This window comes from Passer domesticus, chromosome 6 (assembly GCF_036417665.1).
Source record: "Passer domesticus isolate bPasDom1 chromosome 6, bPasDom1.hap1, whole genome shotgun sequence".
Taxonomy (NCBI): domain Eukaryota; kingdom Metazoa; phylum Chordata; class Aves; order Passeriformes; family Passeridae; genus Passer; species Passer domesticus.
Window position 1 is genome coordinate 38704614 of NC_087479.1, and position 14946 is coordinate 38719559.

General features: G+C 49.2%; 1 protein-coding gene and 1 long non-coding RNA gene across 6 annotated transcripts in view; one reads left to right on the plus strand and one right to left on the minus strand.

Moving 5' to 3' along the window:
* Positions 1 to 14946, plus strand: part of CREB3L1 (cAMP responsive element binding protein 3 like 1) — a 45323-nt gene that overhangs the window by 17159 nt on the left and 13218 nt on the right. For 2 of the 5 annotated variants that reach the window (XM_064424749.1, XM_064424747.1), the window contains exons 2-5: positions 6711 to 6939; positions 11890 to 12050; positions 13579 to 13657; positions 14574 to 14734. In XM_064424749.1, coding sequence (XP_064280819.1) covers positions 6711 to 6939; positions 11890 to 12050; positions 13579 to 13657; positions 14574 to 14734 — 630 coding nt within the window. Of the gene's footprint in view, positions 1 to 279; positions 449 to 3665; positions 3690 to 6710; positions 6940 to 11889; positions 12051 to 13578; positions 13658 to 14573; positions 14735 to 14946 lie in introns of those variants that run through there. The other 3 variants (XM_064424750.1, XM_064424751.1, XM_064424748.1) reach the window with 3 other exon arrangements.
* Positions 3405 to 14946, minus strand: part of LOC135303236 (uncharacterized) — a 29846-nt gene continuing 18304 nt past the window's right edge. The window contains exons 2-3 of the long non-coding RNA XR_010364710.1: positions 10313 to 10449; positions 3405 to 4225 (exon numbers count right to left, since the gene is read on the minus strand). This is a non-coding gene — a long non-coding RNA (uncharacterized LOC135303236). The remainder of the gene's footprint in view (positions 4226 to 10312; positions 10450 to 14946) is intronic.

A 14946-nucleotide genomic window follows, 5' to 3' on the forward strand; every position in this document is an offset into this window, starting at 1 on the left:
TGCACTCCTCCCGCGCGCCGCGCCGCGCCGCTGCCAGCCGCCTCCCATTGGCCGCCTCCCGGCGGCGCCGGCCAATGGGCGGCCGCGGCTGCGGGCCGTTGGAAGCGCGCCGCGGCGACCGTTAAACCGCCGCCGCCGCCGTGCCCGCGCGGCCGGGCAGCGCGCGCGGCCGCCCTGAGGGGCTGCGGCTCCCCCGCCGCCGCCGCCGCTGCGCCCGGGCTGGGCGCCGCGCCCGCCGCCGCCCTCCCCCGGCCGTGCCGTGAGCCGCCGACGGTCCCTCCTAGGTCCTGTGGCGCCTAGCGCTGGAAATTGTAAATCCAGGCCCTTGGCACGGATGTGCGGTGGAAGGTTTCCACAGCGAGTTGTGCCTGCGCCTTGCAGGGACGAGAGCAGGCTCAGGGGAGACCTTATCACTCTCTACAAGTAGCTGGAAGGAGGTTGTGGCCAGGTGGGGATCTGCCTCTTCTCCCAGGCAACTAGAGACAGGATGAGAGGATGTCTTAAACTGCAGGTTTAGGTTGAACATTCGCAAGAATTTATTCAGAAAAAGGGTGATTGGACATTGGGATGGGCTGCCCAGAGAGGTAGTGGAGTCACCATCCCTGGAGGTGTTTAAGGAAAGACTGGCTGTGGCATTTGTTGCTGTGTTCCAGTTGACGTGGTGTTCAGTCACAGCTTAGACTCGGTGATCTCAGAGGTCTTTTCCCACCCAAGTGGTTCTGTGATTCTATGATTTTACAGACAACGGCAAATCTTGGGTCTAGTTCCAGATCAGGTTCAAACCCTGCCACCCTGGGGTGTCTGGAGTGCTTGGTCCACCACACATGCCAAGGTTGTGATGCTGACAGTAGTCACAGGTGGCTTGGGCATTGATGCAGTGCCTGGGAAAGACGGAGTGCTGCTGCTCAGGATGCTGTCCTGCTGCTGGAGGGGAACAACAGTGGCGTTCACAGGCAGTTTGGCCTTTGGTGCTTTGGCCGTGCCACACAGAGAGGCAGCAAAAGCAAGGGGGTAGCAGGTCAGTGGCAAGCTGTTCAGGCACACCAGGGGCCTGGGTAGACCAGGCATGGCTCAGCAGGGATCTGTGATATGTGAGGTACAAGAGCACTGTGGGTTCAGGAGAGAGGAGCAGCAGAGGGATGGCAGCAGAGGGGTGGTTGGATGATCACTTGTGCCCCTTGGGGTGCACATACACTGTCTGGCTGTGTGGTGAAGCGTGCACAGCATCTGTCCATCCTGCCTGATTCTTATTAACACAGTTGAGAACTTCACTTTCATAAGGTCTAAAATTCTCTGCATTTTAAAGAGAGCAGAAGGACTGTCTGGAGTGTATGGGCTCTTCTTTCCTGGAATGTAAAGAAAACCTCGGCTGTGCAGCTGGAGTGCAGGGGGCTTCATTCCTTAGTGAAAGCAGAGAAGGGAAATGCAGATGTCACAGCTGGGACAGGAGATTTATCTTGGCAAGCAAAGAGGAAAAAATTTTCAAAAGAAAAGAGAAAACTCAGAAGAATCCCCTCCCCATCTTCGCTGCTTGCCAGCACGAGCAGAACCTCCAACCTGCAAAGGCCTTTCGTCTCCTGGGCCTGGGCTGCCGCCCAGCTGGATTTAGCCCTCGCTGCTTTCTCTTTGGAGCGAGACTGTTGTGGTGGGATGAGAGAGGCTGTGAGAACCAGGCTGATCCTGGAGGAAGACTGTGTCCAAACAACTCAGCTGGAGGTGGGAAGGGGAAAGTCACAGTCAAAGAATGGAAGCATGAAAGGAAAAGGAGGGACAGATGCAGCCAGGATGAGTCCAGAGAAGTGGATCCAGGGAGAGAAAGTCATCACCTCCTCAGCCATGCATGGTGCCACTGGGCTACAAGAGTGCTACCTTCAGGCATCATCCCATGTGCAGCCGGGCAGGGGAGAAGGCTTTGTGCCTCAGTCTCTCCTTGAGGCCTCCAGAGTCCTAACACCAGCTCTGGGTGGGGGTGTATGTAGAGCTTGCATTTGGATGTCTGGATGCCTTGCATTAGCTCCCAAGATAACTGTTGTACAACAGGAAAGGGTGTTTGAATGAGAAGTGCACGCACGCACATACAGTGTGCTATTTAGACAACCCTAAGCATGAGGTCAGGATGAAAACATGTGGTGGAAATATGTTTGGAAGAGTCAGTGCCTATGTCGATCACCAGGAGTGGGAGGGAGCAGAAACCAGGAGCTGACAGATTCTCACTCTCTCCCCATGGCTGAGGTGGCCTCAGCCTGAGCAGATTCTACTGTGGCACCAGGTAAAGGCTCTCTGTAGGGCCTGGAGATGCAATGGTTGTTGCCTCCCCATACCTGTACACACTGGCTCATCCTCTTTGGGCGCTGCCTCCCTGTCCTCCTAGAGTTTGAGGGGGACAGGCAGCCAGAAATCAGGCTTGGATCAGGAAATTCAGCACATCCTCGCCATTGCATTTCTGTCCCTTGGCTGCCCCCTCCCTGACCGCTCACTGGTAATACAGCTTTGGAAACACATCTCGTGCTATTTCTTGGCTTTGGAGCATACTTAGAAGAAGAAGGAAGGAGAGTGTGAAAGGGAGGGGAAGATAACAGGAGCGAATAATGCAAAATGAGACTGTGCTGTGAGCTTTGTATCCCATCTGGAAACTGTTTTCCCTCAGTACACTGCACACCCACTCCCTCTAGGCCGGGATGGTAAGGGTCAAGTTTCCCAGTTGACTGGTCCCCCTTGCTAAAGCCAAACCCATCTGCGTGAAAGCTACTTGAAATACCTTAAAGGAGAATCTCAACACGGTTGCTAAGCCCTTCATTGTCACAATTAGAAACTCTTGGCCATTCTTCTGAGGAGCAGGAGCTGGCTGATCTCAGCCTGGTTGGAAGGCACTCTCAAGGAGTTTTGGTCTTCAAGAAGCTGTGAGAGGATGAGACTGCTGTGCTAGTGAATCTCTGTCCATCCCACCTTCATTCACACCCAAGTTCCACAGACTCTTTCTTGGACCTTCCCTGGTCTGCTGAGACCTTTGTTGCCATTGTGTTGGCAAAAGTCTCCCCAAAGCCCAGCCTAGTAATGTCATTTTGTGGGAGCACATGAAGACCTCTAGCTGTGCTGGCCCCAGCCTGGGTGGGAATGGAGGGCTAGTGACCACCCGGCACCTTCCATTCCAGCAAGGATAAAGCTGCTATCCATTTGTTCAGAACCAGGTAAACCTGGTTCTCTTCATTGCTCAGGAGCTTGGAGCACTGACCCTGCCATGTGCTGCTGTGATGTACACAGCTCTGAGTCACCATATCCTAGTTCCCTGAACCCTCTCTCACACATGCAAAGGAGAAGTATAGCTGCAGCTTTCTGTGTTTGGCCAGATAAGTGCAGCTCACAAAATTAGGCTGGGTGGGACAAAATTTGTATATTCTGTGTTAACAGACTCAATCTAAGCTAATTAGTAGTGGTTTTGATGGCATCTAGCCAAAATAAACTGGGTTGCTCCTCACTGTGTCCATCACAGTTGGATCTTGACAAGAGGATACTCTTTCTTCTTACCATGTGGTTGCATGCACAGCTGTCTTATACAAATTAGAAGTCTAAAATTAACAGTACCTCTTGACTTCAGGAGAGAACAGTCAACCCAAGAGCCCCAGTAGTCTTCCTGGGAAGTGGTGACAGCTTCTTGCTGGTCCCATAATTTCCATTATGGGTATAAACAGGTACAAACCCTTGTTATTATTTTTGTTTGCTTTACTCTTCCTTCTGCTGCTTTCCTCTGCCTCTTGCCACCTTCTTTGAGTAAAACAACAATTGCCAGCTTTGTGTCAGCTCTAGGTGCTCTTCCTCCTTGAGGGCGTTGGATCCTTGGTGCCCCCTTTGATAATAACTATAGTTATGGCCAATCTCATGGGCTAGCTCCCTTCTCTCCATTGTCTGTGTTTGGAGATGTTGGACTGATATATGTGTGAGTGGTGAGAGCTGAAACAGGCTGCTTTGATGAGAAGGCTTGGCCAGTATTTAGGAGGATAAGACCCAGAAGCCCAGAGAGGGGTAGATCCCACAACATTTCTGGATTCCCAAGTTTCATTCTCTGCTCTTCACCTATGTTTTTCCTGTACTGTGCAATAGGCCTCTGTCTCTTGGAGAGAATGGTCTCTTGGGGACCTGAACTCCTGCACCTCTGGGAGAACAGTGTTGCCTTCGTCCTCATTTCCAAACAGCGAGGTCTTCCAGCAGCAAGTCTGCTGAGTGGTGTCTAAAATAATGAAAAACCTGAAATTACTCCTGCCACTGTTGGTGCCTGTGTTACCCTCTCATACTCAGTGCCTTGCACTCATTACTCATCTCTCACCCCTCAGCAGCTGCTGGGGTGATGTTTTTTAGTTTCGGAATAAAGCCAGAGACACATCTCCGCCTCTTCCCTCTAGGTAGGTTTGTCCAACAATAGAGAGATTGTTGACTGACCAAGGGATCATTGTTCTAAATGTGGGTGGGATGCTGCTAAAAGATAATCTGTGTAACTACTGCACGGATGCATTTTCTTGACTCTTCAATCCCACCTCTGCCTTTATTAATGCACAGTTGTGAAAGAAATTGGAAGCACGTGGCAGTGTCACAGACAGCTCTCCCCACAGCTGTCCATCCAGCTCCACTTCTCTTCCATGGCTACACAGTGGTTCTAGTTTTCATGGTCACAACATGAAATATGATTTGAGCCCGGCTCTGCTGTGTCGTGGTGCATTAGCAGCCAGCACTCTGAATCCCTTTGCTTTTCTGTGGCTCTCGCCCTTACCATAAGGCTATCATGTTCACATCCTGTGTTTGCTTGTGTTGTTTAGAGAACACAAGACAAAGAACAGCTGTTACATGAGCAGACACTCTCTGGGGTTAATGCTCAGGACTCCAAACTCTTTATCCTTCTATGCTGTAGGATAGGTCAAAACCTGGTTTTCCAGTGCTTTTTAGATAACTATCTAACCCAGTTCCATCTGCTGACTCAGCTCCCTCTGAAGTTACACTCCCCACAGATGGTAGGTGTTTTCTGTTACTTGATTCAAGTGCAAAAGTGCTCCTAGGCAACTTGGAAATGGCGGTGGATTTTACCAAACTACCCCGCCAACTCTGCTTCTGCTGTGGAACAAGTGGAGAAAACTTTAGCCCTGACACCGCAGAGAGGGCCTCAACACCAGGATTTAGCATGATTGTGCCTTCTCCACCCTACTTGCACATGCAGTGTCTGGTCTCCAGGGAAGCCTTGAAGGATGATGTCGGAGGATGAAAGGCACTGGTATGTTGGAGATTGCTGTTGCTGACCGTCTCCCTCCCCCACGTGGTGGAAAGTGTGGGTCTGTTCATCTAGAGCCTACTTCCCTCCCCAGCCTCACCCCAAAGCTCTGACAGCCAGTGGAATGTTGACAGAGTGGTACTGCACTCAGGTAAAACAAATATACCTTCCAGTAGGAGCAGGAACCTACAGGCTCCGGCATCCGGGGTCCTCGGGCCACCTCCTGCCTCAGTTACTGGGGAAAGAAAGGACTGCACACACCCCATGCTTCTCTAGAAGCCAGGCTCCCTCCTGAGCTGAGCTCTCACCCTGGAATTCATTGGCATTCATGTCTCCACTCCAGGACCTACGTGATCTCTCCCACTCTCATTCATACCCTGTTGCTCTTGGTATTTCAGTATACTGCTTTCAATGCCTTTCTGCCCACCAAGATGCTTTTCCAGGCAGGGGGTGGGGGGGACAGACCCAGTCTGACTCTTCTGAGCTCTCTCCAGTTCATTTAAGTTACACAGTTCTGTCTGTGTAATATAGTCACTTGAATCTATGTCTTTTCTTTCCTCTCCCTGAGCCAGAAGCCTCAATCTGCCAACAAATGGGATAATTTTTCAGCTGGTGTTTGGCAGCCATCATTTTTCTCCCTGCCCAACCAATGCTTTGTTGTAGCAAATGGAAAAGTTAGTGATTTGACTTCTGAATAGGAGGATATGCCTCAAAGGAAGAAGGTTCCCTGTAGCATCAGGAGCTCAGCTCTGCAGCAGCACTGGCCAGATTTACTGACTGTTACTGGAATGATTAGTGGAATGATTGTTTGTTGTTAACAGCCCATCTGTAGTGTTTAAACTTCATCGGGGAGCTGAATTTCACAGGCATTATCTGGCTGAAGTACAGCCTCATATGGTCCACAGAGGGGCTGTTAAATCCCAGAGGAAATTAAATACAACAGGGGGCCTTCCTGTTATGTTGATCCAACTGATCTTTTTTCTCTGACAGAAATCAGCAGCTGGGTTGATGTTCTCTGGGGCATCAATGTGCCTATTGCTGCTGGCAGAGAACATGAAAAATTGTCTGTCACTAAGGACAGGTACTGAAGACCATGACTTTGTGACACATTTACATTTTATCGTCACAGGAATCTCCTTCCTTGTTTTGTTGTCACAGTGAGATGATATTTAGAAGACACAGTTAGATATTCACAAAGGAAGGGGGAGATAAGATAATGTAGAAAAGTTTCATGCATGTTTGTGGCATAGATAAACATGCAGTGATGTACAGCACCACATCCCTTTCTATCTTAATTCGAGGTGTTTTTGTCAGACTGATGCAGGCGAGGAATAGAAACTGGTTTTTGCCATGCAAAAAGGTCCAGTGCTGAGGTTTGACTCTCAGTGCAGAGGAAGGCTCTCATATCCCTCTTGGAGATTACACTAATGCTCTTTCTCCCTTTGTGTTTCCTCAGCATTTCTCAGAAAACCTGGATCATTTCTCAGAAAACATGGAGGATTTCTCCAATGACCTCTTCAGCAGTTTCTTCGATGATCCAGTACTGGCTGAGAAGAACCCTCTGCTGGACATGGACCTGGACCCACCCACTCCAGGCATCCAGGCAGAGCACAGCTATTCCCTCAGTGGAGACTCTGCTCCCCAGAGCCCCCTTGTGCCTGTCAAGACTGAAGATAATGCTAACGGTGAGCATGAGATGTGCACGCTGCACAGCTTTGGGCACCTCTGTTAGCAGAGGCTCTGTCTGGCTTTCATATATAAGGACAAACTGGCTGTTCCTTGGACTTGCACATGTCCAGTCTGGGGAAGAATTTGATTTGCTGTTGTCAAATACAGCCCACATTTTTCCCTTCTATTTGTGCTGTGATAGTTACATTACTCCTTTGCAGGGCTTACTGTTATTTACGAGGATGGTAATTGGCTGTGGCTTAGTGTGCTGCCAGCTTCTGGCGAGCAGTAGGCAATGTCTTTTTAGAACCCTGCAAACTTGGGTGTGGATGCCCTAGATCCAGCTCCGTTTTGGCATAAGGCAGCAGGGTTTTGGCTTGCACATAGGAAGCATGAGTCTCTGGCTGCAACCAGTGCTGGTACATGTGGAAAGCAAAGTGGCTTCTTTACCAGCAAATCTTTTAGCAGGAGACAGAGGGGAGCAGTCATTTCAAAACTTATTTTTAAAACAATTCATTTCAGGATAATTTATGATGGCTGGGTATTTTTAGAGCTGTCCTTGCAGAGAGTCCTGTAATTTGTGGGATTGTGTGGGTGTCCTAACAGCTGATGGACACCAGGCTGCCTGAAAAAGCAGTGGCAGAAGCTCAGTATACACATAAGACAGCTATTCCTTTGAGCAGCAGTGAGACCTGGGACAGAGGCTTCCTCTCATGACTAGGAATGATCCCAGCTTTCTGGTACAAATGCCAAGGCAGAAGGAGAGAAGGCTGGCCTCTGCTACCTCTCTGGTCCTTGAAAAGGCACAGCCATCTGCCACATTCCTTAGGGGCATCTCAGAGAGATGCTGAGAGAGAGGTTTATGGCAGGCCAAGCAACTCTGCCTTGGTACCAAAAAAAGCTTTCAATTTGCATTTCTTTTTCCTTAGTTTTAACCCCAGTACAGTCGTGGAGGGGGCAACTAACGAAAAACCCCCAAACCAGTGTGAACAAATAAACACAACTTTCTTTTGCCCCTGAAAATGAATAGGAGATAAGACTTGAGAATGAGAGAAGCCAAAAGAATGCATTTGTAGAAAGCAGTAAATGAAGACTGCCAGCGTGAAGCTATCTCAAGGACTCCTCTCTGAGACACTTAGCACCACTTCTCCTTCTCCACTGTCTGTACATGCCCTTCCTTCAGCTGTTATGTCTCAAAAGCAAGACCATGACTCTCTTGAATGGAGTGTGACACTGATCCTTGGGCAGAGGCCAGCACAGGGTGTACAGTGCATAACCCAGGAGAGTTTGAGATGGGCCTGGCACTTGCTCTCTGAGAGTGCACATCAGTTTCATAAGGGAGTAAGGCCTAGCATTACAATGGCAGGTACAGGAGTATCCATGCACCCAGTCCTGCAGCTAGATAATTCAGCTCATCTTTTCAGGGCTTTTTTGGCTCTTAATTGCATGTGAGTCATATTCTAGTGAAACCCTGAGTCAGGTCCAGTATTTGCAACACTGTTCAGTCCTTTTGGCACAGCTCCATCCACTCTCAGTCCTTTTAGACATTCAGTTCCAATTAATTACCCAGAAATGTTTTTTCTTTAACATTAAGCAAGCTCTGCTCAGTCTGCAGAGCTCCCCAGGAATGCCCCTGCTCTGTCTAGGCTTTGAGCTGGCTGAGTCTTGCTTTTTATCAGCTTTCTCCCAGCTTTTCTGCAGATCTCCAAAACTCTTCCAAATCCTGCCCCTTCCCACATGGTTCCCACTAACACAGGTCAGCTAGGGCAAGCCACTGGGTGCATTGTGACCCTGCTTATCAGTGGAGTCTGCTTTCCAGATGGCTTGTGCATACGGACTGGCTGCTTCATTCCTCGGTACCAGGCCGGAGTTCCTCAGGGTGTGATTTGATGCCAGGAGCAGGGAGAGCCAGGGTTGTGCAGAACAGCGAGCACTGGACCAGCCTCTGGTTAGTGCCTGCCCTCCTGTACAGGTCCTGCTTTGTCACTGCTCTTTGCCTCACCTCCTCAGCCCTGGGCACATACAGATGTCTCTCAGCCGTATTTCTTCCCAATACATACAGAGCATCTACAGAATGTCTAAAGCAGAGGATGAGTGTCTTGGCATGCTTCACCACCAACATACAGTGAAATCTGCAGTGTTACAGTGTTACCTCTGAAACATCCTCTCAGGCAGCAGAACCTAGACACGTCCACAAGAGATGCCTACTCCTCAAGTCCCTCACTGACCCTCTGATGCCTTATTTGTCTCTGGTTCTGTAACCCAGTCACTCCCCAGAAGAATCTCTGAGGGTGGGAAAGAGAGCAGGGTCAGAATGTAGACAGGAAATGGGAGGACGGCACATACTTATTTGGGTGTCTGCTCCTTGGCCTGTCTGGACTGACAGCACTGGGGGCTGCTCCCTCACTGAGTCAAGTCTGATCAGGGAGAGCCCTTGGTGGTCTGCTCTCCCTTGTCTGGTAACTTGCTTCAGCAGCAGCCCTCACAGAAAGAGAATACCCCACACATCTGAGAAAAAGAGAAATGCAGATCTTTGCAACAGAAAGAATGAGGAGGAAAAGGCTTCAAAAGACAGCAAGGAACTTCAGAGTAGTCAGTAGGCAAAATGTTCCCACGATGGGCATAGCAAAACCAGAGAAGAGTTTAAATGGGGGAAGCTGTGAACTCTTTAGCACTTTTCAAAGGGGTAGGTTCAAGTGAATCATCTATCAGGACTGACACAGATTTACTTGAACTTGCCTAGAGCAGTGAGATAGACTGAAAGATCTCTCAAGGTCACTCATTTCTGTGAAAAGCAGAAGTCAGTCAAAGTTTTCTGGATACAAACACTTGTGGCTGTGTGACACTTTGCCTCCTTCCATCAGAAGGGATTTGTCTGCATACCAGGGTAACTAGGACTTCACTACTAGCTGTGGGTTCAGTGTCCTTAGCAGGACAGAGAAAACACAATCCTCTCTGTGTCTACTCAGTAGGCTCTGTGTTGTCTCAGCTGTACAGTGCACCTCTGCCTGAGATGCTGCCTGATGACATTAGCCCTGCTGCATTGTGGGAAGCTCTAGAGAGCAATCCAGCAGCACTGAGAGCAGCACACACAGCTGAGACACACGCAGCAGCCACAGGAGCTGCGTCCGAGCTTGACAACGTCCAGTCACAGAGGCAGCTGGAAGGAATGAGCATCTGCTAGAGAGACCTGTCTAGGCAGAAATAAGAGGTGCTAGACCAAAGACAGGACGACAACATATTCCATTGGCAAGGCCAACACTGTGTTATCCTATATAATTCTTGTCTGGGCTTTAACACTGCTGTGCCAAGCAAAGCTCAGAGGTAGGATTCTGCCCTGGCCTCTCCTGAAAACAGAGGCTGAGCAGGGCAAAGACAGTGTTAACGTACCTTTAAGTTAGATCAGATGGCAGCTTCCACATGAACAGCTGCTTGTTTGTACTCTTCTTCGTGCTGGCTTTTCTGGAGCACAGAAAGACCTTCATCCCTCTCCTCTTGCCAGGACATCTTCTAGACTGAGGCCTGCACTGCAGAAATTAAATCTGCAGATTAATCTTTAGAATAAACAAAGAAGTGTTTGTTCTATTCATTATCCAAGTCACAAATTATTACAAGCAAAATTGAGTTTTAGAGAAAACTCAATTTTTTTTACTTAATAAATTATACTTTATATATATTTATACTTAATGAAGTATATGCTTGTAAAAAATGTTGACAGGTATGATTACTTGTTTTTATTGTTTTTAGAGAAAACAGAGCTGTCTGCTCTGGGCAGCAGACAGCTAGGCAACATCCCTGGGCCTGACTGAAAGTGCTGCATGCAGAGAGCAGTGCAGAGAGGTTAGAGAGTGAGTCAGACTGTGGCCTTGTAGAGGCACCTGCAACTCTCTCTGGTTCTCACTTAGCAACAGTTGGTCCTATATCAAGCCAAATGTATTTTTGCTTGTCAGATAAAAAGGGAAAGGGAATGGATGGGGATGAGGAAGGAGGATGCAAGGCTGCAGGCCAGGAGTAGCCTTTTGGCAGGCTGAAGTATTTGGAGGGCAAAGACCAAAACTTTAGAGCAGAATCTAGGCAGCTCTCCTGCCTAGCAGTCCTTTTCCCATCTGATCTACAGTTTATCTGGGATCTCTACTTCCAGTGGCAAGCCAGGCTCTCACCACAGATGTGCATGGGACAGAGCAGACAGGAGGCAAGGGGAGCATGCCCCCAGGGCTCCATTCAGTTCTCTTCAGACACCCCCTTTCCCTCACTGGTGCTTCTTGTCCCTGCCATCAATGGCAGCAGGGTACAGCTGTGGACAGCAGCCCCCTGAGCAGCCCAGGGGAGAGAAGAGTCTCAGAGGTGAGACTGAGGGGAGCAGCTGTAGAAGCAGCCTCACAAGCAGGTGCTGCAGTGGGCTTCCTTCCACAGAAGTGGACCTTCCTCCTCTTCTGTCCTGCAGCAAAGCCCTGGTAGTTGGCACAACATCATCAGGCGGCCAAAGCAGCACTGTCAGCCTTTCACTGTCATCCTGCTTGCTCTCTCACCAGCTCTCCAGAACAGAGGTGGTGCTATTCTTGGTAAATCACCTGGCAGCTCTGTGGTGCTGGCCATGCTGCCTAAGGAGAGACAGCCCAGCCTCTTCCTCTCACTGAGCCCTAAATATAAATAAGCTCCAGAGGATGAGACCTAGACATTACTGGGGGAAGAAACCCTGCAACTGTCCTCCAGAGCCTGGGCTGTGCAGTCAGAGCCAGCAGAGACACAATTCCTTTATCTCTGTCGTGTCTGCTCCCCACACACTGGGGAGCACACACTGGGGGTTCATTCCCTTTTGTAGTGTTGTGGGCCTGCACATGCTTGTGTGGTGACAGTGCTAAACTTGGAAAGGCAGCCTCCTCAGTCAGAGGAAGCTGTCTGCATGGCTTCTTTTCTCCTTACCCTCTTCTTGCTGGAGTTTGATTCTCATGTTGTGCATGTTTCAGAGCTGGAGAATGGAGTGTGGTCACTGGGGCCCAAACTCTGCTCCATCATGGTGAAACAGGAACAGAACCTGCCTCTAGACCTGCCTGAGTCCCAGCTACCTGCCAGCTCCATACCAGTGCTGAACCTCAACCCTCTGCAGAGACTGCCACTCCCCGAGGAGGTGAGCCCATTTAAGATCTGTCGGGAACCTGGGCTCTCACACAGCAGCACCCCTGGTGGTGCAGATGCAGACGCGAGACCACAGGGTCCTGCAAGGTGATTTAGCTACTGAACAGACAGGAGAAGGTGTTAGAAAGCCCAAATACTGTATTATTTGTCATTCTTCTCTTGAAATGGCAGCACAGAAGGCTTTACAATCTTGGTTAAATATAAGCATGTTTCCTTGGCACAAAAGCCAAAAGCTTTAAGCTTGCACCTACTAGAGATCTGTCCCCTCCAATATGCCAGTATTTCTGCAGCCACTCTTGGCTTATTTTTATTTTTTCAGAGAACAGTGTCAATTAATGTGATGCCAGTGACCTCACTATTCCTCCATATAGACTCCTGCTCTACCACTGTCTTTTTCATGGCTTTGGATTTGTCACATGGCCTCTCACTCTTCATAGCTGCTCACTGGAAATGTTGGTGCCACTCCAGGTCCTGCTTGCTTTTTCCTATGAAGCAGCAGGATTTATTATATCTAGGTTCTTAAGAAGTCTGTTTGTCTGAAGGAGGTTCACTTATGCCACTGGTATGTGGGTGTAAGTTGAGGCCTTAGTTCAGCTGGCCTTGAGTCCAGCTGTGTTGGATGAGAAGGTCTGACCAGTCTCACACAGACCTTGCCTATCTTGTAGCAGCTCAGTAGATAACAGTAGAGCATCTCTGGGGTTCACTTCCTTTTTTCACTCATGTTGAACATCTTCCCATTTAAACAACCATCCAAAACAAATGGGTTCTTCCAGCCAAAACTGTGCACAAACTTCCTCTATTATTTACACAGCTTGAACTTGCTGTGCCCTCCAATCTCTGCTGTGTATGCTCAGCAGCCATACCATGGTGCTCTCTCAGCTGTGTTTACAGTCTGGAGGAGTTTGCAATGTGTCTGTTTAGTGTAAAAACTCCACTCTATGGTGGGCTGGGGGCTGGCAAGCCAGGAGGCTGAGGGGCAGCATAACACAGATGGGAGTAAATCTACTCTTTATTCAGCTCTCAGTCCCTTTCAATTGGAAACAGTTGCCCAGTGGCCCTGGTGAAAGTCACATGAACAGGACAGCACGGTTGTTCTGTTTCTGTAAAACCTCTATACTCCCATTTATAATGAAGGCAGATCAAAGAGGGACTTCCCATGGTAATGCAGGGGTTGGTTTAAATTACACTGTCTGGGTCTGTCAAAGGAAGAGTTGCCAAGAATAAAAGTCATCTCCCTTTTGGAGATACTCTGCTTGGTGCATTGCTTGGCAGCACATCCATCTTCCAGTGCCACTTCCTCTGTAAATGTGTTTGCACTCTGTGTGCCCAGCGACTGAGACTTCAGGGGCTTATGTTTGAACTCTTGGTTTCCTCCATGGTGAGAGGCTCCTTTGGGGCAGAGCTGTGAGATGGGGTAGGACAGGCAGCAGGGGACCAGTGGCTATGGACAGAACTGGTGGGAGCCTTCTGGGCAGAGGACATGGCAGTGGCCAAGAGCTTTTTCTGCTTCTCTTCCACAGGTTCCTATAGAAATTACTCCAGCACCTGTGATCAAAGCTGAACCCAAAGAGGTGAACCAGTTTCTAAATGTACCTACAGGTAAGGAGATAGAATTCCCTGGTCAACTATAGTACTCAGCTGTAGATTGTTATTATACAGGGTGGAAAGACAAAACACCTAAAAGCAGAGCTGTGCATATGAGGTAGCACTGGGGCAGAGAAGAACAGAGGAGTGGGCACTGCACTGTTCTAACTCAGATCAGTGTCTGCATCAGGAGCCACAAACAAAATTGTTCAGACAGGGACTCCCAGGCAAAACAGGCTACTTCAGAGTTGGAAATATGCAAGAGTGCCTTTAAAATCCTCAGAGAGACTGTAGAGCTATCCAAAAATAACCATCTGAAAGTCAGGAAATTCAGGATCCAGTTTAATTTGAAAGAAACCCAAGCATCTGAAAATCTGCCGATGCACAAATGAAAGCACTATGGGAACTCCCACTGCCGCAGAGAGACATTCCTTAGGCATATTCCCACCTCCATTAAGGCCCCTAGGGCTCTCCAGTACAAAGTGGGGACAGTTTTCAAGTGCTTGGAAACCAACTGAGTGACCGGAGCCCTGTTGGATCAAGTGTGCTGGCAAGTGTGTGAGCCCTGCAGCACTTTTGGAAGAGCTTTGCTCTCACAGAGTTTCCTGTACTTGTGAACAGGCTATGGAGCAAAACATCACAGGCTTTTTACTTCATTTTGGTTGACAGTGGAGCACCTTATTGCTTTGTAAATACCTTCAGTTCCTTGGCAAAGCCCTGCCAGCTCCTCTGCAGTTCCTAGTTTAGCACATTTGAGGTCAGTCTAACCTCTGTCTAAAAGGCTCAGTCAAGCCTTTTTCTCAGACTCACCTCATCTTGTGAAATTCATCATCCTCTCCTTTCAGCCCTGTGTTATGGCAGGGGGCATAACCCTATGCCTGTACCAACAGGCTGACATGAGAGCCATTGACTTGATCTCCTTATTCCTCAGTAGATGACCTGGTGCAGATGCCTCCAACTCCACCCAGCAGCCATGGCAGTGACAGTGATGGATCTCAGAGCCCTCGGTCCCTGCCTCCCTCCAGCCCAGCCCGGCCTGCTGCTCGCTCTTCTACTGCCATCTCCTCCTCACCTCTCCTCACAGCACCACATGTAAGGAGGCAACAGGGCTGGGACACAGGGCTCCTTGCTGCTCAGAGGGGTTTGTAGGATTTCCAGGGCTATGTGGAGGTTCCTGCCCTTGCTAAGGTCTTCAGGCTGAAATGCTCTGTCAAGGCAATGTGATGTCTTAGCACAAGGATAAATGCTCACCGGAGTGAGAAGAGGCACAATGAATCTTGCATATCTACCAACAGCTACCTTGT